Source organism: Harpia harpyja, chromosome 11 (assembly GCF_026419915.1).
Source record: "Harpia harpyja isolate bHarHar1 chromosome 11, bHarHar1 primary haplotype, whole genome shotgun sequence".
Lineage (NCBI taxonomy): Eukaryota > Metazoa > Chordata > Aves > Accipitriformes > Accipitridae > Harpia > Harpia harpyja.
This window is the reverse complement of record NC_068950.1, coordinates 33,727,099-33,748,907: the sequence shown is the minus strand read 5'-3', so window position 1 is coordinate 33,748,907 and position 21,809 is coordinate 33,727,099. Positions and strand designations below refer to the sequence as shown.

At 49.9% G+C, this 21,809-nt stretch overlaps 1 protein-coding gene across 15 annotated transcripts in view; it reads right to left on the bottom strand.

Moving 5' to 3' along the window:
* The window catches only part of PTPRF (protein tyrosine phosphatase receptor type F), a 394,257-nt gene that overhangs the window by 29,456 nt on the left and 342,992 nt on the right, over positions 1-21,809 (bottom strand). For 7 of the 15 annotated variants that reach the window (XM_052800806.1, XM_052800805.1, XM_052800809.1 and 4 more), the window contains 8 exons: positions 21,217-21,795; positions 20,486-20,583; positions 14,212-14,465; positions 13,422-13,512; positions 10,163-10,375; positions 6,932-7,086; positions 3,598-3,713; positions 713-745 (listed from right to left, as the gene is read on the bottom strand). In XM_052800806.1, the coding sequence (XP_052656766.1) occupies positions 713-745; positions 3,598-3,713; positions 6,932-7,086; positions 10,163-10,375; positions 13,422-13,512; positions 14,212-14,465; positions 20,486-20,583; positions 21,217-21,795 (1,539 nt within the window). The remainder of the gene's footprint in view (positions 1-712; positions 746-3,597; positions 3,714-6,931; positions 7,087-10,162; positions 10,376-13,421; positions 13,513-14,211; positions 14,466-20,485; positions 20,584-21,216; positions 21,796-21,809) is intronic. The other 8 variants (XM_052800810.1, XM_052800812.1, XM_052800813.1 and 5 more) reach the window with 3 other exon arrangements.

Genomic DNA, 21,809 nt, shown 5'->3' with positions numbered 1-21,809 from the left:
TTTATGGTTGAGAGTGAACTTGAAGCTCACAAGACAAGAGATAAAGGGGCAGTTACATCCGTAGTCCTGGTACTACTCCATCCAACCTGCTAGAGCAGCAAAGTCCCTCTGCTCTGTGCCTGGGACTCTGGTGCCAACACTGCCAAACAGACCAGCTGCACGGCAGCTCAGAGAAGAGATCAGCATCCCTTGGCATCTGTTCTGCCTAACTCTATGGCACATGCAACCCAGCCTAGGGAAGCCGGTTTGCCTGAGGTAGGAGGAGAGTGTGTTCAACCACTGGGCTGCAAAGCACCCTTCAATTTGTCCATTAGGGTTTTTTAGCTGGCCACCCCCTCCAGAATGGCCAAGGTTATCTGTCTCCACGCAGGGCCAGCTGCAGGCCTGGTGCCACAGCAGAGCCTGGCATGCCACTGCGAAGGAGCTGGAGGCCTGGGAGCAGGTGAAGGGCTGCCGCAGGAACGTCCTGGCAGCCCAGCACCCGGGGCCTTCCCTTCTGCACTGTGCTGCGGTGAGCTGCTGTAGTGCCGTGCAGATGGTACCCGAGCTTGGCCCCACACATCATGTCAGAAAGTGAAATCACTGCCGTTCTACAGTCTGCTGTGAGTGAGGGTGACCTTCATGACATTGAAACAAAAATTACAGAGACAAGAAAGAAAGGGAAAGAAAAAGCAAAAGGTGTCAAAAGATAAATACAGGAGTTAAAACTAACTTGAGATATTCGGGCAACTGGGGACACTGGCACCTGCAAAGAAAAGAAACGGGGCAAGAACAGAAATCCCATTAGCCTTTAGTCATCATCGCAGAGGTTCAGAAATGGAAAGACAAAGAGATGAAGATGCAAAGGAAAGCACCATCTGCCACAGGACCGGGAGCCTCCCTCCTGCACAGGACCAGCTGCCTGGCCCCAGGGGCTGCTCTGCAGCTGGCCTGTTACACACCGGGCTTTTGGCTCTGGCCAGCACCATCCCCTGACGCTGACAAACATGTGGAGCTGGAGGTACTCGCAGGGGAGTGAGCGCACAGATATTCATCTGACGCCAAGAGCTACACTTCTCACTGCACACCACTGTCCACGGCCCCGTGCCCAAGGGGAGCCAGCAAGGGCAGGTGGATGGCAGGTACAGGGGACATCTGTGCTGCTCGGTGGCCAGGAGGACCACACTCAGGCCCAGCAACCTCTGCTCAGTGCCCCTGAGCCTCCAGTCCGCTCGCAGCTCATCAGCAGCACAAATCAGCCTCATTTCATGGCGTATTGGGACACTGCCTGGTCCCATATCCTCTCAGTGACTTGGCACAGTGGTATGTTAGTACAGAGAGGCTGACAGTGGGGGAAATAACCCTCGTCTGAAGTAAAAACCACAAAAATGAGGAAGCTTAATATTTAATAACGGTAGCCCAATTAATTATGCATTAAACAAGTTTTCCCTGCTCAGCACACTCCAGCAGGGAGACCAGCTACTGAAGCGTGCAGGGCCAGCGGCCAACACCTCTTGTCAATGCATCCACGCAGCACTGCCTCGACCTCGGGCAGGTGACAGGGGCAACAGCGTGGGCCCACTGGGCTCAGTGGTTTTCATGCCTCCTCATTAATGAGGACAAGCTCATCAGGAGCTGGAACAGTCACTTCTAGCTGCACAACACCCGCTTCCGCCCCGCAGAGCCTCAGAAGTGATGCTGTGGGGAGGAGGTGCTGTCACTTAGTGGGGGAGCGTTGGCTAGCAGCATCCCAGAGCACTGCTGCTGTCTCTAATGAACTGGGCGCTTTGGGTTGTTTTTCTCTCTCCAGAGAGCTCTGCAAGCTTCCTGAACGAGCCAGTGTCTTTGGCTTATCCTTAGGCACAGGTAGGAAAAGAAAATTTCCCGGATCCCTCTTCTCTGATGGCAGCTCTTGGCCCTTCCTACAGCTCTAGCAAGGGATGCCCTCGTTGCAAACACCCCCATTTCTTGTTGGAGATGGGAGCAGTGCAAGCCTGACCTGTCACACTCCTCCATCCAATGTAAACCACAAGCATACAGCAAAGTCGGCTCTTGCGTCCCTGGGCAGTGGAGACGTGTCACAGAGGCCTGTCCCCATGCACAGGTGTCCTGGAGCAGCCCTGTTTAACACCTTGCTCCTCCCCAAGAAACTGCATGCTGTTGCTGACTGTGTGTGACCCCCTAACCTAGTGCTGCCGCCAGTGATCTGCCTGTTGAGATGTTCTTCCTCCAGCGCAGGTGCCTCCCTTGCTCCCCACAGCATTTTCCTCCCATGCTGCAATACCACACTGGTCTGTGTTGTGGCCAATTAACGGGCCAGGTCTGCTGGCAACTGCCAGGCTGTCGCTGCATCCTACCTGTGAGATCCGTCATCGGTCCTGCCTGGGAGATGCACTAACTATGGATCCGTGACAGCTGCTCTGGCATGGAGGGAGATGTGCTGGTGAAGCCCACCCCAGGTCCGAGCCAAACTGCTGTGAGCCGCGACAGGAAAGGCTTCTCTTACGCTCCCTCCCAGACACAGCAGGTTTACATCAGGAAATGGTCCCTTCAAAACTCTCCTGTTAGATGAAAGCTCTTAGATGAATGAGCAGCAGGAGAAAAAGGGAAGTAGGTTACAGACCAGGAGGAGCTGCAAGTTAGAAGAGAGCTGTATGTACCTCATTTATTGCTGAACTGCTCCCTCCATCGCAAAAGACCAAGTGCTCCCCCCACTTCGTCTAGGACTTGGGCTCTCTGAAAGGCTCTGAACAAGTTGGGGCGAGCCTGTCTCTGATTGTTACAATGACAGGTACTGTGCTTTCAATGCCATCAGAGATGTAGAGACACAAAGCAGCAGCACGAGACCTTTCTGCAGTGCGAAGTACAGTTGCTTCCGCGGGCTGGCAAACTAGCTACACCCTGAGGCACCACAGGCCAGTGCAGGCATGACGAGATGCTCTGCAGTCAACAGTTGCATGCAGAAAGCAATGGCTGCTACTGAACTATCATTCTCTGCGCTGAGACCACTGTGACCAGCAGCGCCCTTCACTGGGCCACAGCACTGACTGGGGAGCAAAGTAGGCTGGTTCTCTTCACCCTTAGCTGAGCAGAACAGGAAAGTCAGCACACCGAAGATCCCGGGACAAAGCTGCTGGCACACCCTCAGCAGTAAGTACAAGGGCTGTCTGTCCTGATCCTCCCAGATGCAGGCCCTGTGGCCAGCACTGCACCAGTGGTGCTCAGCACTGAATCCCAGCCTGGACCAAGCCAGCGCAGCACCCGGGAGCAATGCAGGTGTGGGCACTTGCAAGCTCTCCTGGCTCTGCGTGGAGGCTCCTCCCGGCTCAGGACAACTGCAGTGAGCTTCACGTAATGTCTGACACACACCACACAATAGGCTGTCCCCGTCCAGGTTCCCCAGCCTTGCGTGCCTGCAGTGACAGGGTCAGGGAGAAGGATTTGCAAACCAGAGCGTGGACACCTGGATATCCTCGGTCTAAGCCCCCTATCTGCCATTGTGACTGAGAAGGTGCAGAGCTGCTGCAGGGGGAGGACTGCAACTCCTCCTCTGGCATCGGTACCTGGCAAGGGGGAACCGGCGGAGGTGGGGCGTAAGGGGGGTTAGCTGCTCCTTACCTGGAGTCTGGTAGTTGAGCCGCCTCATCTCAACTGGGTCAGAGGAGTGAGCCAAGAGCGAGTCCTTCAGGCCGATGGAGTGCTCATCCTTGGAAGAGGGGGAGTGTGCCCTTTTCCTATGGACAGGGAGGACAGAGACAAGCAGGTGAGCTCTGGCAGACACTGGCATGAACCACCGTGGGAGGGAGTCTGGGTCGCTGTGTCCCAGATACCCAGCTCCATCCCAGGCTCCCTGGGGCTCTGGACAAGTCACATCCTCTTCCGTGCCTCCAATTTCCCATCTATGAAACAGGAAGGATCATATGTAAGCAGTGGCAGAGGTTTGATTAGTGAGGCACTTTGAAATGTGATATTCTGCATATTTATTAGAGAAAAAGCAGAGAGATGCAAGATGTTGTTTCCTCTTACTCTCTCTAGGAACTATTTCCTGTAGTGGAAGGATATAATAAAATTTTTTTTCAAGTATTAGAAATATTTAAATATAGAATGCTGTAATATAATAGTGTAAAGGCTCTTCAGGGTGTGTTTTATTGGACCATTAATACATGTCTTGAATGGTTGAAGGCACCCAAGGCGTGTATTAATGGAACAATAAAGTACACTGTTGTCTCTTCATGCTATATTTATGCCTAGAGCGATGCCACCACCTCAGGCTCTTGCTGGAATTCACAGGCAAAGCAGGGACAGATCCAATCAAAAAGTGGACAAGTGAATATTAAGGAAAATCTAATACTGCAAGAAGGGTTTCCAGCAATTCTTTAAGTCCCACTTCTTGCTCTATTTTACAAATACAGTCGATATACACATGCAGTAGAGAGGGATGTTGGGCAGGAGCAGGACAGCAGTACTCTCTTCTGAGTCCGCGCTGACCCTGACGCTTTGCCAATATGCTGAGTGTGCAGCAATACACAGAGACTTTGTCTTCTGGCTACAGCCCCAAAATGGATTTTGCCTGGTGAACCCCTCTGCTGACCTGATGTTTTCTGGAAGAGAGGGAGCTGCATCTCTGCTAGTCTGCATGGATGCTACCACATTTACCATCCTGCAAATTGCAACAGTCAGTCTCTGTTTTCTACCCACTTGTGAGGCATTTCAAAGCACCCTGAAGGGCTGCCAGGTTCTGCACAGAGGCAGCTGCATCTATGGATGGTGGTGACCCTGAGCCACACATGAACAGAAGTGCTCTGCACAGGCACAGGGCGCTATCACTTCCATGGGGAGCTGTGCATGCTGGGCTGGCACTAGTGAGAAGCAATTATAGAAAATTTAGTGCATAAATCACAAGAGAAACCTGCATTCCCTCTGTGGCCTGGACTGCGAGCAAGCTCCATCTGCAGCCTGTAGCTGCATCAAACACTCGAGTCGTTCAATGGGGAGGACCAGCTTGTGAGTCTTACACTACTCTGAGTCATCTCAACATCTCAGAAGCCTTCTAGCTGCCTGGACGGAGACAAAAGAGCCGAAGGACTGAGAGCGTTGATAGAGAGAAAGGAAAATACATGGCAAACAAATAAAGCAGTGTTTCTCCTATCAGGAGCACAGCAGGATGTGCCATGTGCTACTGTGTACCAGTCCCTGAGCAACATGGTCCAGCTCTCCTGGGGAATGGGCACAGCACATAATTAATGTTTGTCTCTCTCATTAGCCTAGTCTGGGCAACTGCTAAACAAACCTTCAGACCCCAAGCTATCCCCTGCTACTCAGCTTCAATTCATTCCCATTGTAGATTTTACACTGTGAATATGCTGTGCAGACACCTTTGGGAGAAAATGCCTCCGAAGAGAACCTGGACAGCCAAAAACTGTAGGATAACACAGCATCACTCTGAGCACGTGGGTGGTGCTGGAAGGGGATATGCTGCTGCTGCATGGGCTAGGATGCAGCAGGGACATGAACGTCAGGTTCTGAGCACAGTGGGCTGATGCTGCTTCCTGGTGCTCCCCCCACACCAGACGCTGGGACAAAGCAAAGCTAAGCCAAGCTGGGCACAGCGTCTATGGGGCCCAGGTACAGAAATCCCCCCCGGGGCCACTTTCTCTCCTTAAAGACCCGTAAACACTTTGTTTCTTACAATTGCCTGGTATTCCCTCAAAGCTTCTTCACCACAGACTGCAAGAATGCACCTGCATTCTCGATGGAACAGCTCTCAGTCTGAAGTGACTGAGAAAACAAAGAAACCCCTGTAACTGCTGGTGTTGTCGGTTTTTCGGATTTTTAATGTAATTGCAAAAACAATCTGGGAAGTCTTTATGTTGGAACTGTCTCCCTAAGAGCTGTGAGAGGCTGACAATTGCTAGGAGGCTGATACCTTTGAGGAAACAAAGTCTTTGTAAACCCCTAGGGCTGGCATGCTCCATGCTCCCAAAAACAAAGATGCCCCTTAGAAGCTTCAGGCTTGATTTTTAAAAACGGAAATAGACTTGAAATTTTAGCAAAACGAGAAGATAAAATGGATTCATACCTTTCTTGCTTACTAGATCCAGGGAAGAGCAGAAACAGAAGAAAGGAGATGATCACTGACACAGAAAGGCACTGACTGCACATGCACAGCAGAGCTCCATTTAATCAGACAACAAAGCCAGCTCCCTTCCCCGAGCTACAGATACATATGTAAATAGAGAGTCCAGGAGGAGCAGAACCTTGGAGCTGAGCTGATAGAGAATGACCTACTGTAATTGAACAGGATACCTGAACACATGCAAATGCAACCTGCTCCTCAGGAGGACTAACAATCGTCTCGCACTACAGTTACAGCTCTAGCAGGTCTGCTCTGCTACGCAAAAGCAGGTGGTTGCTTCAGCAGGGAGCACAGAGTGTGGATGGTCCTGATCTGGTAGCCAGGACTGAGAGGCCTCAAGAAGAGAGAGCTCCTACTCTGATTTCAGCCTGTCACAGCCATGCCCTGTTCTCACCACCAAGACCATGTTCCTCAGCCAAAATTCACAGTAGTGGGGGCACCTGCCAGAGATCAAGTAAAAAAACCAGTACTAGCGAAGTCCCCAAGGCTGCAAATCCAAGTTGTGAGACCAGAGAGTGGTCAGACTGGCTTTAGGGACAAAGCTGCTCTCCTCTGTCCGACTGCTCACACGTTTCCAGAATCCACAGCAGCTCTGTGTCCTGGGACTGATATTAATTATCATCTGCACACCCAGCCCTTCTGCTCTCTTTATAAAGCAGCCTTATGCTGTGCCAGGTAGAGACCTTCCTCCTTCCCATGACCACCAAGGTCTGTCTATCAGAGCACCCCACATCTGAAGGCTACAAGGAGGGTCTTGAAGGTGCCACCACCTGTAGTGCTCGTGCTATAACTGCTATGTCCTGGACTGGATCTCACCTTTTGAAGAGGAGTATAGCAATGACAATGATGATGATTAATATCACGGCCAGGACAGGTCCCATCACCCACAGCATCTCCGGTTCATCCTGCTGCTTTGCTGAAGCCACTTCCATCACAATCTCATCCGAGTAGGGGCTGGCTGCATATCTCTTCTGAACAGCACCGGCAGAGGAGGAAGAGAAAAGCAAGCATCCATTATGCTAAAGCCACAGCTACATCCCTGAAATGTGGAGGTTTCCCCTTGCCTCTGGCTAGCATGGAACGGTCATGCTTCTCAAACCCCAGCAGCACACCACGGGATCCTCCCTCCCTCAGCATCAGCGGAGGTCACGCTGTGGAAACAGTCTTTTCCTGGTGTGTGAAACATTCCCAGTGCCAGCAACTTCCTGGCTGGCAGACCTGGACTCGAGGTGCCAAACTGGAGCAGCCCAGCTAAGAGCCAGTTGCCAGCCCTGGATTCTCTCGGAGCCAAATCACAAGCTTTTGAATCCCAACCAATTGCACAGTGGGTATGGCTGATGATTCCTAAGTGGTTTATAATACCTGCTGTGCTGATATCAACACATCTCTCCAGGACAGGGCTATATGAGGAAAACCCCTGCTGGGCTAGGCGGTTTTCTTAAAGGAATGAAATGACGGGAGCATTTTCTACCTGATGTCTCAGCCCTGACAAACAAGCCTTGGAAAGGGGCTCATGCTTACAGGTTCTTTTTCAGAGACTTCTGCAATCTGGCAGCCCAGTGATTTATAAACCAAAGGGACAGCTTTCTAGCCCCACCAGCAAGACAGGATTAGCACAGACCCAAACCCTTCCTGCAGAAAAATGACACTGCACCTGGCTTGTTCTGCTGCTGTTGCTAAGGCTTATGGAACTGTGTTGTCCCTTCACAGCTCACCCTCGCTGGGTCAGAAGGGTTAAATGCTGCAAAAAGAAATCCTTTCCCCCCCTCTTAGAGAGGGCGAGAGCTGTATCAGTTCAGTGCCTGTGGCTTTTGAGCAGCACCTGCTGCCTGGCATTAGGGAGCCAAAAATGCTCTGCTCCTGCCATAGAAAGTTTCGGTCACTGAAGAGGTGCCTGGGGATCTATAAATCGCCTGCTTTAAGGTTGAAGTTTAAACACGCACTTCATGCCTGCACATACGTGAGGAGAAGAAAGGGAAAAATCAAGCGTGCTGGTGTCACACAAATGCACATCTTGATCTCCTCTCACAGGTGCCCATGGAGTACAGAAAATGCTCTTATCTGTGACATCCTTCTGGCAGCACGTGCAGGTGCAGCATCCTAGCTGCTCTCCTCAGATTTATCAGCGGTCAGGATGCCACTGGCTGGAGGGGAAGCGTTGGGAGTGGTTGCTGCTTTGTCTGTGAAACCTTTCAGCCCTACAAGACCCTGTTTCAATGACCCTGAAATAGCTGCTGGCTCCCAGTTCAGCTCTGTTTCTACAGAAAGTCTGCACAGGATCACTGCAGCCCATTGGTCTGTTCCTACGTCCCCTTGTCCAGTTCAAACAACAGGGCAGGGAGTCAGCAACAGCTCTGAGCATGGCAGAGACAAGAAGATGCTACGTCAGTGGTGAGAGGATGGGGCAGAAGGCCTGGGGCTCCCCTTTGTATGGGCAAGCGGCTACTCTGTGAGGAAGGCACAAAGGCTTTGCCTTTGACTACCCAGAAAGGTCAAGCTGCATTAGGTGGGGAGGTGAAGGAGCATGCTGATCTGTGCAGCAAGGTGACACGTCTGTCCATCTCCAAAGCTTTGTGCAAGGGGCAAAGATTCATATTTTTGCAGACACGCTTTGGGGATGCCTCCTTCCAAGAGAAGACAGAAGCAGAAGAGATCAGAAGGACTGTTATCTCAGTGGCATTTCCAAAGGCAGACTGTGAGGTGCAGGTGCCCCTGCTCTCAGAGATGGTGTTTCAACCACAGTCCCCTTTGCCTTTGAAGAATGGCAATGTTACGCTTGCCTGCTGACACTAGAGACACAGCAAGTAATTTAAGAGGAGCTGAGTGGGGGAGATAGTGCACAGCCTTGGACAGAGTGCCTCACGCTTCAAATGAAAATGGATGCAACGCAGCGGGGGATGCAGAAAGGTGGTCTTTGGGAGCAGGGTGTAATAACTCTGCCAGCTGGTGGTTCACTGGAGGGCTGTGGCAGATCTGTGCTAGGGAGATGATGATGATCATCTGGGATCAACTAGTTAAGGTCATCTCTTCTTGACAGGGATTGCCAGGACAGCACATCCCAAGGCCTCTGCCTTACATTGCTGTTAATCTTTGACTCTCCTTCCCTCACCAGTGTGCACATCTTGCCACAAGAACACGTGAGTTGGATGAGTAATGAAGAACTTGACCAGCCCTAATGAGCCATTACAAGCAAACGAGGCTGAGGAAGGAAGCCGCAGCTTGGAAGCTGACCAAAGGATTCTATGCATCTCTATTATTTCCATTACTTACACACTGGCCGCTGCTACTGCCGCCACCACCACTCCTGCCCTCTGTGATTACAGCTGGACACTGATGCACAGGTCTCGCCGTGCTGCTCCCTGCTTATTGCATCAACTACTCCCTTTCCCCTCACGTGCCCAGGCCCCGTGTGCTTGGCAGCACGCTGCCGACAAAGTCACAGCCCATTTGCCTCTAGCAGGGGAGACACAGGAGCAAGAATCCCTATGCAGCAGGCAAGCATGCAGCTTTGCCCTGCTGACAACCCACTGCGATGGGAGGCAGGTTTGCTTCTCCAGATGTCATCTGGAAGTGAGACTCTGGCCAGAGAAGGGCCTGTGAAGGCAGGTTTGCAGGGGGGGCATCCTGTTCACTGCAGAGCCTCAGCAGCCACTGTGCAGGGTAGGATTTCAAGGGGTTGTTTTCCACAGTCACTTGCTTGAACCAAAGCAGAATGAGAACCTATCCCACCCCAACCATGTGTCAAGCTCTGCTCTGGGCACAGCCCAGCAAGCCAGAACCGAGCTTGTGTAGAACGCGTGTGTTGACACTGCCCTCCACTCTCATCTGTTATGTCAAACATACATGCCATTTCCCTCCAACAACACCATCTATCAAGTCAACTCCCACGGCCGCCTCAGCCTGTTGATACCAGCTATGCAGCCTCACTCTCCTCTCTTCAGAGAAAACTCCGTCATACCGGCTTGCAGTAATTGTTCACCCTGCTTGCACTGAGCCCACCTCAGCTCTGCTAGGAAAGGCTGTGCCCCCCCAGCAGAAAGTCCTTACCGTGTCTCCATCCTCCAGTGAGGCCAGCACGAAGCAGCGATAGCTCAGGTCTTGAGACAGGGGCTTGTTGTAGAAACCTTTGTAGTTCTTCTCGTCCCCCAGGGTAAAGGTCTCGGGCAGCACATCCACTTGAGCAGCAATGTAGGGCTTGAGTCTGTCTGCTTGGCGTCGCTGGCGCCTGCTCTGACTCCCTCGGCTTATGGCCTCCAGCAGCTGGGGACAAATGAGGTGCATCACTATTGCTTCGCCCAGTGTGACACCGCCTTATGCTGTTACCTTACCGGTTGTAGGACTCAGCAGGGTGGAAGGGGAGGGAGGAGAAGATACTGGGTTTGATTTGCACATGGCGGTGCAAAGAAACCAGAGGGATGCGTTATCCATTCAGCCATTGCTGGGGCACCTGTCTGCAGACCCTCACTGCAAGCACCTCCAGCAGGATCTCAGCTTTGGAAGAGTCCTGAGACCTGGGGTGCTGACACGGTGAACGCTAGGGCTGAGACAGCCTGGCTGTGCCAGTCACCCCGAGTTAATGTATCCCAATGGGCTGCAAGGGAACCGGGCCACGTTCTGTGGCCCACATATCGGTCCGGACAGCAACTCACACTCTCTACAGACACTGGACGTGAATTACAGCTGACACTGATGCATAGAGAAAAAGTGACATTTGCCATGTCTTTCTCTTCTGTCAGTGCCTCAATATCTCATCTGCTGCTGGGTTGCAGGCAGAGCTTTGTGTAAATCACACAGAATGATAACAGATTTCATGGGATGTTCAGAGTAAAAATGGCAAATTTCATAGTCAGCCACAAATTCATGAAAAAGGATATAAACACACAAAAATTCAATTACACTGCTAAGAAAGGCTCTCAGATGTTTAAAGATGTTTTTCTAATGAATAAAAACGAATATCAGGCTTGGAACAGAAATTCTAATTTAAAATGAAGAAGGAGGCATGAAATACATTTCACACACGAATGTATCAGTGTAGCATTGTCAGGGCAGGCAGGGAACATCAGTGGGGCTGGGGACAGTGATGTGCACACAAAGCCACGCTGCTGAGCTGAGCTCACTCCTTCTGAGGAGGAAAACCTGGGTAATCCCCACTCTTTCCCCTCAACAGTCTATCTGTGCCCTCTTATGAATCCTCATGTTGGAGCAATTTAGGAAAGCTACAGCTTGCATTGCAATATCACCAAAAAAAAAGAAAAAAGGAAGAAAAAAGAAAAAAAATGGAAAAAAAAAAGAAAAAAAGAGAAAAAAAAAGAAAAAAAGAAAAAAAAAGGGACGAAGAGATCTCAGTTTCACAAATATCCTTGTAACCACAGGGGGAAAAGGCTGAAAGATAGTCTTTGGACTGTGGAGTTTGTTCCCTACACACATCTCTCGTATCTTGGCTGAAATTACAGCTGAGCTCTTTGGGGCAGAAAGCACAGCTGTATGTGCATCGGCATGAAACCACAGGGCTCCAGTTGTGATTGAGGTTGCTGGATGCTACTGCCACTTACACATGTAACACACCCCAAAAGACCGCATCAAAAGAATGCTAGGCTTGCAAAGTTCAGATCCTGAAAAATTAGAAAAGTAATATTGCCTGTGCAAAATTAAATCAGCTGTCTTATGTATGTGCATTGTGTTACAATCCTTGACTGCATGGTCACATACTATCTTTTCCGTAACTCCCCTGCTTTGTTCAATACACAGGACAGACAGTGCTTAATCAAAGAGCAGCTATTCCATATTTTGTTTTCTTCTTTGCATTATGCAGCCTGAGGCCTTGTTTATTGCTTACTATTCAAATCCAGCTCTGAAGACAAAATTAATAATTTCCTTGTGGGCTTTTCTATGGTGATCACTATAATATTACAAGTGCTTCACAAACATTAACGATCTTATCTTCCAAACACCCATATGAGGTGAGATGAAAGCGATTTTTTCCTAATTTTACAGATGGACAACAGAGACGCAGGCACATTAATGTAAAAAACGTCCACTAATTTTGAATGTCAAATTGAAAAGACATTGGCTTGTTTCGTTTTTAAAGAAAACTTAGCTTATTTTTATAGCAGTGCCCGTATCCAGCAGAGCTCCTATTGACTTTATGTGCAGCTGGGGATGCTTAGGCTCTGCAAATGAGGCTCCAAGATGTCAAACTGAGCACTCCGAAAAACCAGAACATGCAAGACAGTGGCTGCTAATGAAAATTTTGTTTTAAATCATTTGCTCAGGGCTCGGTGAAACAGAGATAGAAACCAGTTCTCTCCATAGCTTTCAACCACCTAAAGCTCAAAACCAAACCACCCTTTCTCATCCTAGTCTTCTGTTTCTTGTGACATCTTCCAACTTCTGCAATGAAATGATGCGGGAGACCTATAGGTGATGGTTCTCCATCACATGATTGTCCTTTATGTGCAGAACAGATCCACCGATACACGCCGTGAGCTGGGACCCCAAGGAAAAAACTGTGCAATCATGTAATTAAAGATTAATGATAAGCAAGGGCTGACTTACAGCTTCTAACGCTTTATAATTTCTGAGTGCTTCAAGCTTAAAACTTTGTTCTCTTAATGGACCCTTCTGTGTGTGATTTCTTGGAATTTTTCCTTATTGCTTTGGTGGGGGTGCAGCACGTGGGGAAGAGTGAGCCCACAAACCCCTTGTGTGGGACTCTCCTCAGACTTGCGTATGTACCACACTGTTGATGTTGAAGGACTGCTGCACAGAATAAGCTGCATCTTGGGGTGAATGGGCTGGTGAATGCTGAAAGCCTTTAACAAGCAAGTGTGAAGGGAGCTTTGCGGGTTTTTTTAGATACTAGAGTGAACTCTTTATCCAAACCGCGCAGGCTTAGGTCCTATCCAGAGAGGGAAAAGCCTTCTGACAGAACAGCTTAATAAACTGAAAATGATACCTTTCTCTCCTAGCTTCTTTTCAAAATCAGCGTGGTTGCTTCAGCTGAAAAAGGCTGCAGAGTGTACAACCCAAGACAGAATCTGTTCTGGTCAGGACACTCAAGTGTTGTCTCCTTATGGGGCACATTGTGGGAGGTGGCTCCTCCCTTGCTTGATTCCAGCCTCCTTCCTACATGCTGTCACCAGCCAAGAAAGGCTGAGTGGGCACCACACGTCCCACAGCCCCCCATCTCTTGATGTATAGCCTGCACCTATGCTGCTGCACCCGTGCCGTTGCCAGGAGGCCTGGGCAAAGCACGCTGGGCCACCTGGGAGCCACTTTCGCCACAGCAGCTGCTACAGACTCCTACCTGGTCCAGCTCCATCTCATCAGGTGTCCGCCACCGAGCAGTCGGGCTGCTGGTGCTCTGATCCGCTGGCACAACCACGATGTAGTACCACCTGGGAAGGAAGGAAAGCATAAGTGCTGGACCCCAAGTCATCTCTCTGGCAGGTCACCAAATAACGTGTGCCATTTGCCTCGCAAGGACGACCTGCTCCTTTCCCTGCCCTCTAAGCAGCAAAAGGGTTCAGTAAGGAAGAGGCTGATTTTCTAGCTGCACCAGAGAAGAGAATACTCCTGTTCGCACTCATTAGGTTAATGAAGATCTACAGACTGTGCTCCAGAGGGTGGTGTAGGAGCTGTGAGAAGGACATTTATATAATCGGATTGTAGCAAGAACCCTGGGGGAATTGTGCTTCAGCACAAGGCTACCACAGTAACGAATAAGACTTCCACAAACTCGCTTTTTTAATCTCTTTGAGGCTTTAGGCATTATTTATTTAAAGGATATTATACAGTGTCAGAGAAGGTCCCTCCTGATCCTCAACTGTGTTTTTGCTGGTAGCATCTGGAGTATACCCACCAGGGTGAGGGCAAACTGTCAAAAAATTGTCTTAATTTTATCGCACATAAATATTTACTCAGAAAGAGCCAGCAGCGTGATCCCATGTTATGAGTAAATGCCTGGCACTGTACCACAGCCTGCTTGGAAATTCACTCCCAGGTTACAAAATTCACAGGTTGGCAGAGATCTGCCCTGCCTTCTTCCCCATCTCTAGCCCCCCACCCTGCCTTCTCCACCCAGGCACGGCACCTACCTCACCGGCACAGTGGTCTGGACTTTGGGAAGGGTGAGTGTGAATTTTCCTTCCTGTATATACTTGTTTGTGGCGATGGGTTTGCTTTGCAAGACGTCAGGAGCAGTGCGGATTGAGACAAGGTGCTGGAGCCCCCCAGCACTGCTCCCACGGTTCATTAGCACAAAAGAATAGTCTGTGTCTGGCTGGAGGTCACTTATGAGTTTCTTCATCGAGTGGCCGTCCACCTCCACACTCTGGCTATTGTACAGAATCTGAAACGGGAAAAGGACACGCTCATGGAGCCAACAGCTGCTGATGAAAACTTACACTCAAAATAGCAGCGTTAGAGATGACAATTTGGCTTTGGGTCCTCCCTCAGGTGGTTCAGCTACTGTGCGCTTCGTAAACAGCCATAAATCTTTAGTTAAAAAAGAGCAACCCCCAGCAGAAGGTTGAGTTGTGCTCCCTGTGCTTTGCAGTGATGGAGCACACAGGGGCTCATCTCAGCAAAGCCCGGGTGCCCGGCGCCAGCAGTGTGGCTGGTGGTGCCACACGTGCTGCTTCTCAGCGCCAGGTCAGGGGATGAATCCAGATGGCTGTGCTTTGCCCTCGTGTGGAGATGAACGGGTCTTTGTTTCTTGTCTCGTGAGGCTACGACACACAATATGTTTTCGGTGTAAAATCCCGTCTGCTTTAAATTGGGTGTCACTCCCGTGTCTACCAGCTGATGCCTGATTGAACATTAATGCAGAGCATCCCCCTCCCAGCAAGGTGACCGGGGGACTACACGCCTCACCCATGATCTGACAAATCCTGCGCAGGGCTCACAAATTGGTACCCGAAACAGCGGCTCTGCAGGTGTGACACCCCGTTGCCATGACAACAGATGCTGGTGCCGTGGCAGCCGTGGGCAGGAGATCGGCACTGCTTTTCGCTGCCCGTGCTTGCAGTGAGGGGCTGCTGGGCAGGGCAGGCCAGGGCAGAGCCGCTGGTGGCCCAGGGCAGCAGGCAGCCCCCACGCACAGCCTCCCCCCTTGGGCCCTCCAGCCCCTCAGCTAACAACGTTTTCTCAGCGCCCTGTTGCAGATATGCAGGACCCCTCTTTCCCTGAAGGACCAGCAGCCATGTGCACTGCTGTATAAGCTGCACCAAACAGCCCATCTACCCTAGGAACCTCGATCCTGATCCTGATGGAACAACACCCGAAACCATGGGTGCTGCCTCTGCAAAGCCAGAAACTCAAACAGTTCCTGGAGACAGAGACAAATGGGGCGTAGAGAACTGGAGGGACCAGAAGTTGTCTGCTCCAGCTGTGACAAACCAGCATGGTTCCTTCCACCGGGCGACTGTCCAGCATGGCAGGGGATTACTGGATTCCTGATAGTGGTGCAGAGGCACAGCATGCCAAAAGCTGGCAATGGCAGAGCTGGAGCATGTTAAACCATGGCAGCTATTACGTGTTACAGGCAGAGACCACACAGTAAAACGTGCTTTCCAACAGCAGCCTTGAGAGAGAGAAGGCAGCTCTGTAGAAGAAAAATTACTTGAAGTAAAACAGATTTTTCACCAGCTGAGCCTGCCGTTCAGGCTGATGCAAGCAGCAAGGGAGGGACCAAACTTTCCTTCCAAGTCACCTTTTTAGCAGGTGACCGAAATCTGCAGAAAGCTGCCAGCTTGCTGGGACAAGGGCAGCTGATTAGCACTGGTCTAATATTTAGTGCTGGAGCTGGGAGGACGAGGGAGGCTCTGGAAAGAGATCTGAAGGACAGCGGAGCACAAGGACCAGGCTAGGCCTGGAATTTGCAGCTCTGCTTTTGTGTTATCCAAACAGTGATACCCACAGCACACCTCAGGTCCTCTTCAGGTCACTTTGCATGGAGGTTGGGATAGGAAAAACGCCCCAGCTTTTTTGCCGCTGAGAACAGACTCCCAACAGGTAAACAGAACAGCAGCGAGGAGCCGGCAATGGAGAAGAGATGTAATCAATCTTGTTTGTTGACATGCTTCAATCTTCAGGGATGAACTGCAAAAATAAGTACCAAGTACTAAAATAACAGAGGTTTGCAGGGACAAAGACCCTGCTGGCCGCCCCATGTGCAGGAAGGGCTGTCGAAGGTAGGAAGGCTGGAGGGAATTGTTCTCTGCTGTGACTCCTCTTAAGGTATTTTCTCCTGGGCTTTACTCCCTTTCTCCAAAGACATGTACACCAGATGGGTGCTAAAGTGAGTGAAAAAGGTAAAATGAAGAAATGTTTCTTATAGCGCTGGAGTATCAGATATTTAGTTGGCAGGTTTCACCCCGCTCTGACACAGAAGTAGGCACAACAAAGACAGGAGTGCTAGACTTCAAGTCATCTTAGCAGCTTTGCTGTCTGTGCCAGCACCACCCCTTGCAATGATACTGCAATAGTACAGGTCCAGATATTCCAGATGAGAGCAAGTCAGGGGGTGTCCTGGGGGCTCCCTTCATGTGCTCCAACACACATTTGAACAAAACCAAACTTCCAACAGAGCTATGCTGGAAGGATGCAAAGCCCACAAAGAGTTCTGTTGCCTCTCAGATGAGATTCCTCATTATGAATTCTTCCCTAATAAAGGTATCGCCAACTGCTTCTGCATGCGCTCTAGGGAAGACACTCGCCCACCAACTGCCTGCACATGAGGCATCTGCTGGGGACACAGCTCTTCTCCTGGAGCAAGAGGAGGCAGAAAAGATGGTCAGGCACTTCCGTTCAGAGTTTCCCTGCTTACTCTGCACTGGAACTGGCCAGGACAGAGTCTCCAATTCAGCCTTGACACCAGATGATGATTTTTACTGCCACGCACAGAAATTTGTGTCCAAAGACAGTGAAATAGGCATTTCCAATGCTTTCCTGAAGCATTATCCGCCATCCGCCCTTTTCACAGTTGCTGTAGCAGTTCTACGTTCCTTTACCTGCCATAACACATTGTCTTCTCAAATGTTATGCACCATTAGTTAAGGCCTCTACACAAACCTTACAATAATGTAAGGGCTCAGAAACAGTCATTCGTGTGCAGCTGAAGATGCCCGGGAGCTCAAGCAGGAATGCTATTTAGAGGTTGCATCATGGCCCACTGGTAACTACTTAAGTCAGCAGCAAATTTGGCCCAAGGGCTCTGAACTGCCAAACATTGCTGACTAGCCCATGGATTGCTGTAAAATGTCATTTGTGCTGCTCTTACCCACAGGAGAAGATTTGCAAGGCTAGGTGGGTCCAAATGGCACTGCTGAAGGTTTGCTGCTTGATTTCAAGGCAGTAAAGAAGGTATTGAACTAAAAGATGAAAAGATACATAGTGTGCAACACTGGAAAAGATCATGACTTGATGGAGAAGTAGACAAGGTTGCCTTTTTTGTGGGCAGAAGTAGTTACTACATTCCATGGGACACACTGTGAGAAAGCACTGCCCAGCATTCTCAGGGGTTATTTCCGAACCTGTATCCCAGTAATTTTCAAAAGGTGCTGTTCCTTCTCCCCATTTGTAAAATACCTTGTGATGCTGCCTCTAACCAATATATCCCCTGTCCTGCTCTTAAATTGAAGACTGTGTCTCAGGAAAATGCAGTTTCCCCAAGGAGAAGGTTGTATCTATCTCACTCTTTCCATGAAAGCTCCAGAACAGCTTTCTGCAAGCACACTGGAATAGAAAAGGAATAGTGCCTCTGTTCCACCACAACTGCTGGGAAACATTTTGCAAGGAATTTATCTCCTGGACCAGAAGAAGCTGTGAAAATTCCCCAAAGAGAACTCAAACCATTGTTGATTTGGTAGCAATGAAAATTCCTAAGGTCTCAGTTCATCCCCTATAAAAAAATCCCCCAAAACCCACCAGTGCTGCCTGCACCTCACTATTCATTGTCAGAACAGTATCTACTTTAATTAAATCTGTTAAAGTAGAATATGACACCCTTTGGGACACAGATTTAGCATGAGACTGTTTATCAAGTGTAGATAATACTAATTGTTCCCATGGAGATTTATCTGCTATGCTAGTTACAGTATTAGGCTCTGGCCTCAGCATCCCATGTGCCTGAATTAGAGGAGAGAGGTGAACCTTGTTTATAAAAATACAAAGTCCTGAAGATTAAGGATTTCTTTTGAGTGCCACAATCAACGACCTGGAGCTGACCCTCTTAGCTCCTGGCCTTGACTCATGTGTGTCTGCAAGTCTGGGGATATTAATTAAAAGAAGACACTATTAGAGAAATATCCTTGTAACACTCTCGTTTGCATGACTGCTCTTCAGTTAGCAAGTGGCTAATGCCATCTGCTCCTGTGTCATCTGAGGGTTAACCCGCAGCAGGGGCAGACCCTGAGTCACTGTCTGTGTAAGCAATTGCAGCTAGGAGGCTGAGACAAGGCATCAGCATTACGTCCTTGGCTCCTGGCTACCTCCAACCATTTCACCGTCCTTATGTGGTAGTAATGCTCCAAAGGTCACACTGTCCCTTTATAGCACTGTGCTGTCAGACAGAGACACGGGCTTTGTGCCACAAGAATAAGGCAAGATGAAGCAGACTAGTTCTTCAGCAGAGTGCAAAGTTACAGGGCTCTGTGAAGTTCCTTGCGGCCAGATATCTGAACACTGATCCTAATGCACCCTACATCTGGGAAAGCTTTGAATACCACAAGGTCTTCACACAAGCTTTGTCTGCTTCAGCTAAACTCTGCATGTTAACAAGTGCCTGCTATTGATCATGGTAATTCAGCTTCAGGATTTAAACAAGGCGAGTTAGTAACAACGAAGGGGAGGTGCTCACACACTTTGATGTGGATGCAGTTCAAGACCTCCCCCTCATTCCCCTGGCCGTGGATCCCCCACAACTCATGCAGGCCTTGCATTTGCTCTTTAGGCACAGCACGGCAGGGTGCTTGTGCAAGGAGGAAGGGAAGTCACGCTGCTCCCACCCCTGGCCACCTTTGCAGAGGCAGCAGACAGCTGCTGAGACTGGGTGGAAGATTATCCTTGGCGATGTGACATGTTGGTCTTGTTTCTTAAGGGAGCAAAGCTGCACTGAGATCTGCAGAAATTTCCACCACACTCTAGTCTTTTACCCACATCAGTGATCTGCACTGGGGGATAGACAAGAGCAGGAAGACATTGGATCACCAGGGTTGTCTGCAGCCTGGTGGATGACACTACATCCAGAACTGTGCTGGAGAAAAGAGAACAGCAGCCATTCCTGCAGAGTTCCGTCTGCACTGACACATCTTGTGCTGCTCACACCTGTAACACGTTCTGGAAGGGTGATGATGCTTCTCTCCTTCACTCCCTGAGATTATGCATCTGCCCTGATGCTGTGAAGTAACTCACAAAGGCGATCTGGATGTTTGAGAACGGACACACTGCAGAAGGTGTCATTCTTAGTTTGATTCACTGGCTGGTTTTTCAGACCACTTTGTCCTGATGATCTCTTGAGATTACATCACGTTTGTAACTTCTCACGCTTCAACTCTGAGTCAGGCATTCAGGACAAGCTTGTGTAACCACTGTCATGGAGCTGCAGTGGCCAGCCTGACCAGTAGGCCCTAGCTGAGTGATACCAGGTAACAAGATACTTGAGAAAGCTGATGGAGGAGTGAACCATCCACACGAACATCACTGCATGAACAACCTGCACGAACAACCACTGCAGCCGCTCATGGGAAAAGCATCAGTGATTTGGGGTGCTGGACCAGTTCCCATTTCCCTTTGAAAAGGCAAGTAATTCAGGGGCACTTTCAAGGGAGGAGTGGCTCCTTAGCAAAAGTTGCTATGATCAAGATGGGTTTCCAGCTGCATGGTGAGAAACCAGAAATATGTATTATGATCCCTGAGACATCCCCGTTCTCTGACTGCCTCTGCCCAGTTCATGCCTTCACTGCTTGGCGTTTCCTGTTGGTGTGCTTCAGCCAACATTATTCATTCCTTTTTTGTTACCATGAGCCAAGTGCTTACTGGCTGTTTCACAACTGATCAAAACAGAAAGAAATCAACAAAACTACAACACGTTCTGGCCTAAAAAGAGTGAGAGGAGGGAAAGCAAGCAGCAGTATGCTCTACTGTGTGCCGTGGTTTGTGCGCGGGTGCTCAAAAGCAAGAGCAGCTACCTAACCTGGGCTTGGAGAACTGAGCTCCACAAGACTCCAGGCCAGTGAGCAACGTGACCCTGCTCTGCTCGTCTCTCGTCTGATGGCCTGAAAACATCACGTGGCAGGTCAAGATGCTGCTTTCCACTGTCCTGCTCACTGCCACAGGTGGAGCTCCCTGTCCTCTGCATTCCACCCTTACCTTAAAAGGCACTGCAGATTTATAGGAGTCAGGCACTTCCCAGCTCAGCAACACAGACGTTTTCATGACGGCATTGACACGGAAGTTCTTAGCAAACACTGAAATGAAAAACAAGACATTTGAGCACTGTAAGGCCAAGTCAGGAGGGAGCCAGGCAGCAGCTTGGCTCCAAGTCTCTCTTTGTCTAACTCAGCAGCAGAGGTCAAAGAGTTCAGCTACAGCAGAGAAGTGAGAGATGAGGAGAAAAGAGCAGCAGCTTTTTACCAAGTCTCCAGTCTTCAGTGGAGTTTTGCTTTTTGACTATACTTTCCAGCATCACAGAAAGGAAGTTGTAGGCTGAACTGTGGCCTTCCTCTCTCCGCCCTCCACTCACACTCCCTTTGCCATGATCAAAGAACAGTGATGCTCAGGTACTGGATCTGCAGATGATCCTACCCAGCCACCTGCTCCAGTTCAAGCAAGAGCCTTTCATGTACAGATAAAACATCAAAGTGTGCCTGTGGAGCAACAAAGGCAATTGAGCTACCACCAACGCTCCTCTCCCCACAAATCGCAACTTTAAGGAAACCTTCGTTGAGCCTCCCCTTGCCGAACTAGTTTTAGACTAGGGAGCCACATGGTACCTGCTCTCATTAGTCAGAGCAAAGGGGAGCGTAGCCTCATGAACCGAAGCAAAGGTCCCTGTCCTGGAGGCAGAGCTTGCCGTTAGGGCTTGTTAGAGGGGCACTTACCTTGCTCAACAGGCATGGTCCGGGACTGGATGCTGGGGCTGAGCGGCCCAACCCCCTTATTGGTGCGGGCTCTCACTTTGATGTCGTAAGTGGTATCTGGCTTCAAATTTGTCAAAGTGATACTTGTGTCCTTGGTGATGTTAACCAGGTCCTGCTGGCTATTTATGTCCCTGTATACCACTGTGTAGTTGACAATCTTGCCATTTCTTTCTGCCAAGACCGGGGGTTCCCATGCAACTTCTGTGGTGGAAGTGGTGAGACCCACCACACGCAGGTTCTGCGGGAAGCCACTTGGCACATCTTCCGCAGTAGTGATCTCCTTCTCAAACTCCTCTCCTGGGCCAGCTCTGTTCTTGGCAGACAATTTGAAGAGGTACGTGGCCCCCTTGTGCAGGTTGGTCACAGTGTAGTGATGGTCTCTCTTCCCAAAGTCTATCGTGTTCATCTTTTCCTCATCAAGACGTCTGTACTGCAGCCGGTAACCCAGCAGCTCCCCTACCATCTCCTTGGGTGGGTGCCACTGGATGAGGGCTGTGTTCATGGCTGTCGTGCTAATCATCATGGTGGGCTTCCCCGGGACTGCAACATAAACA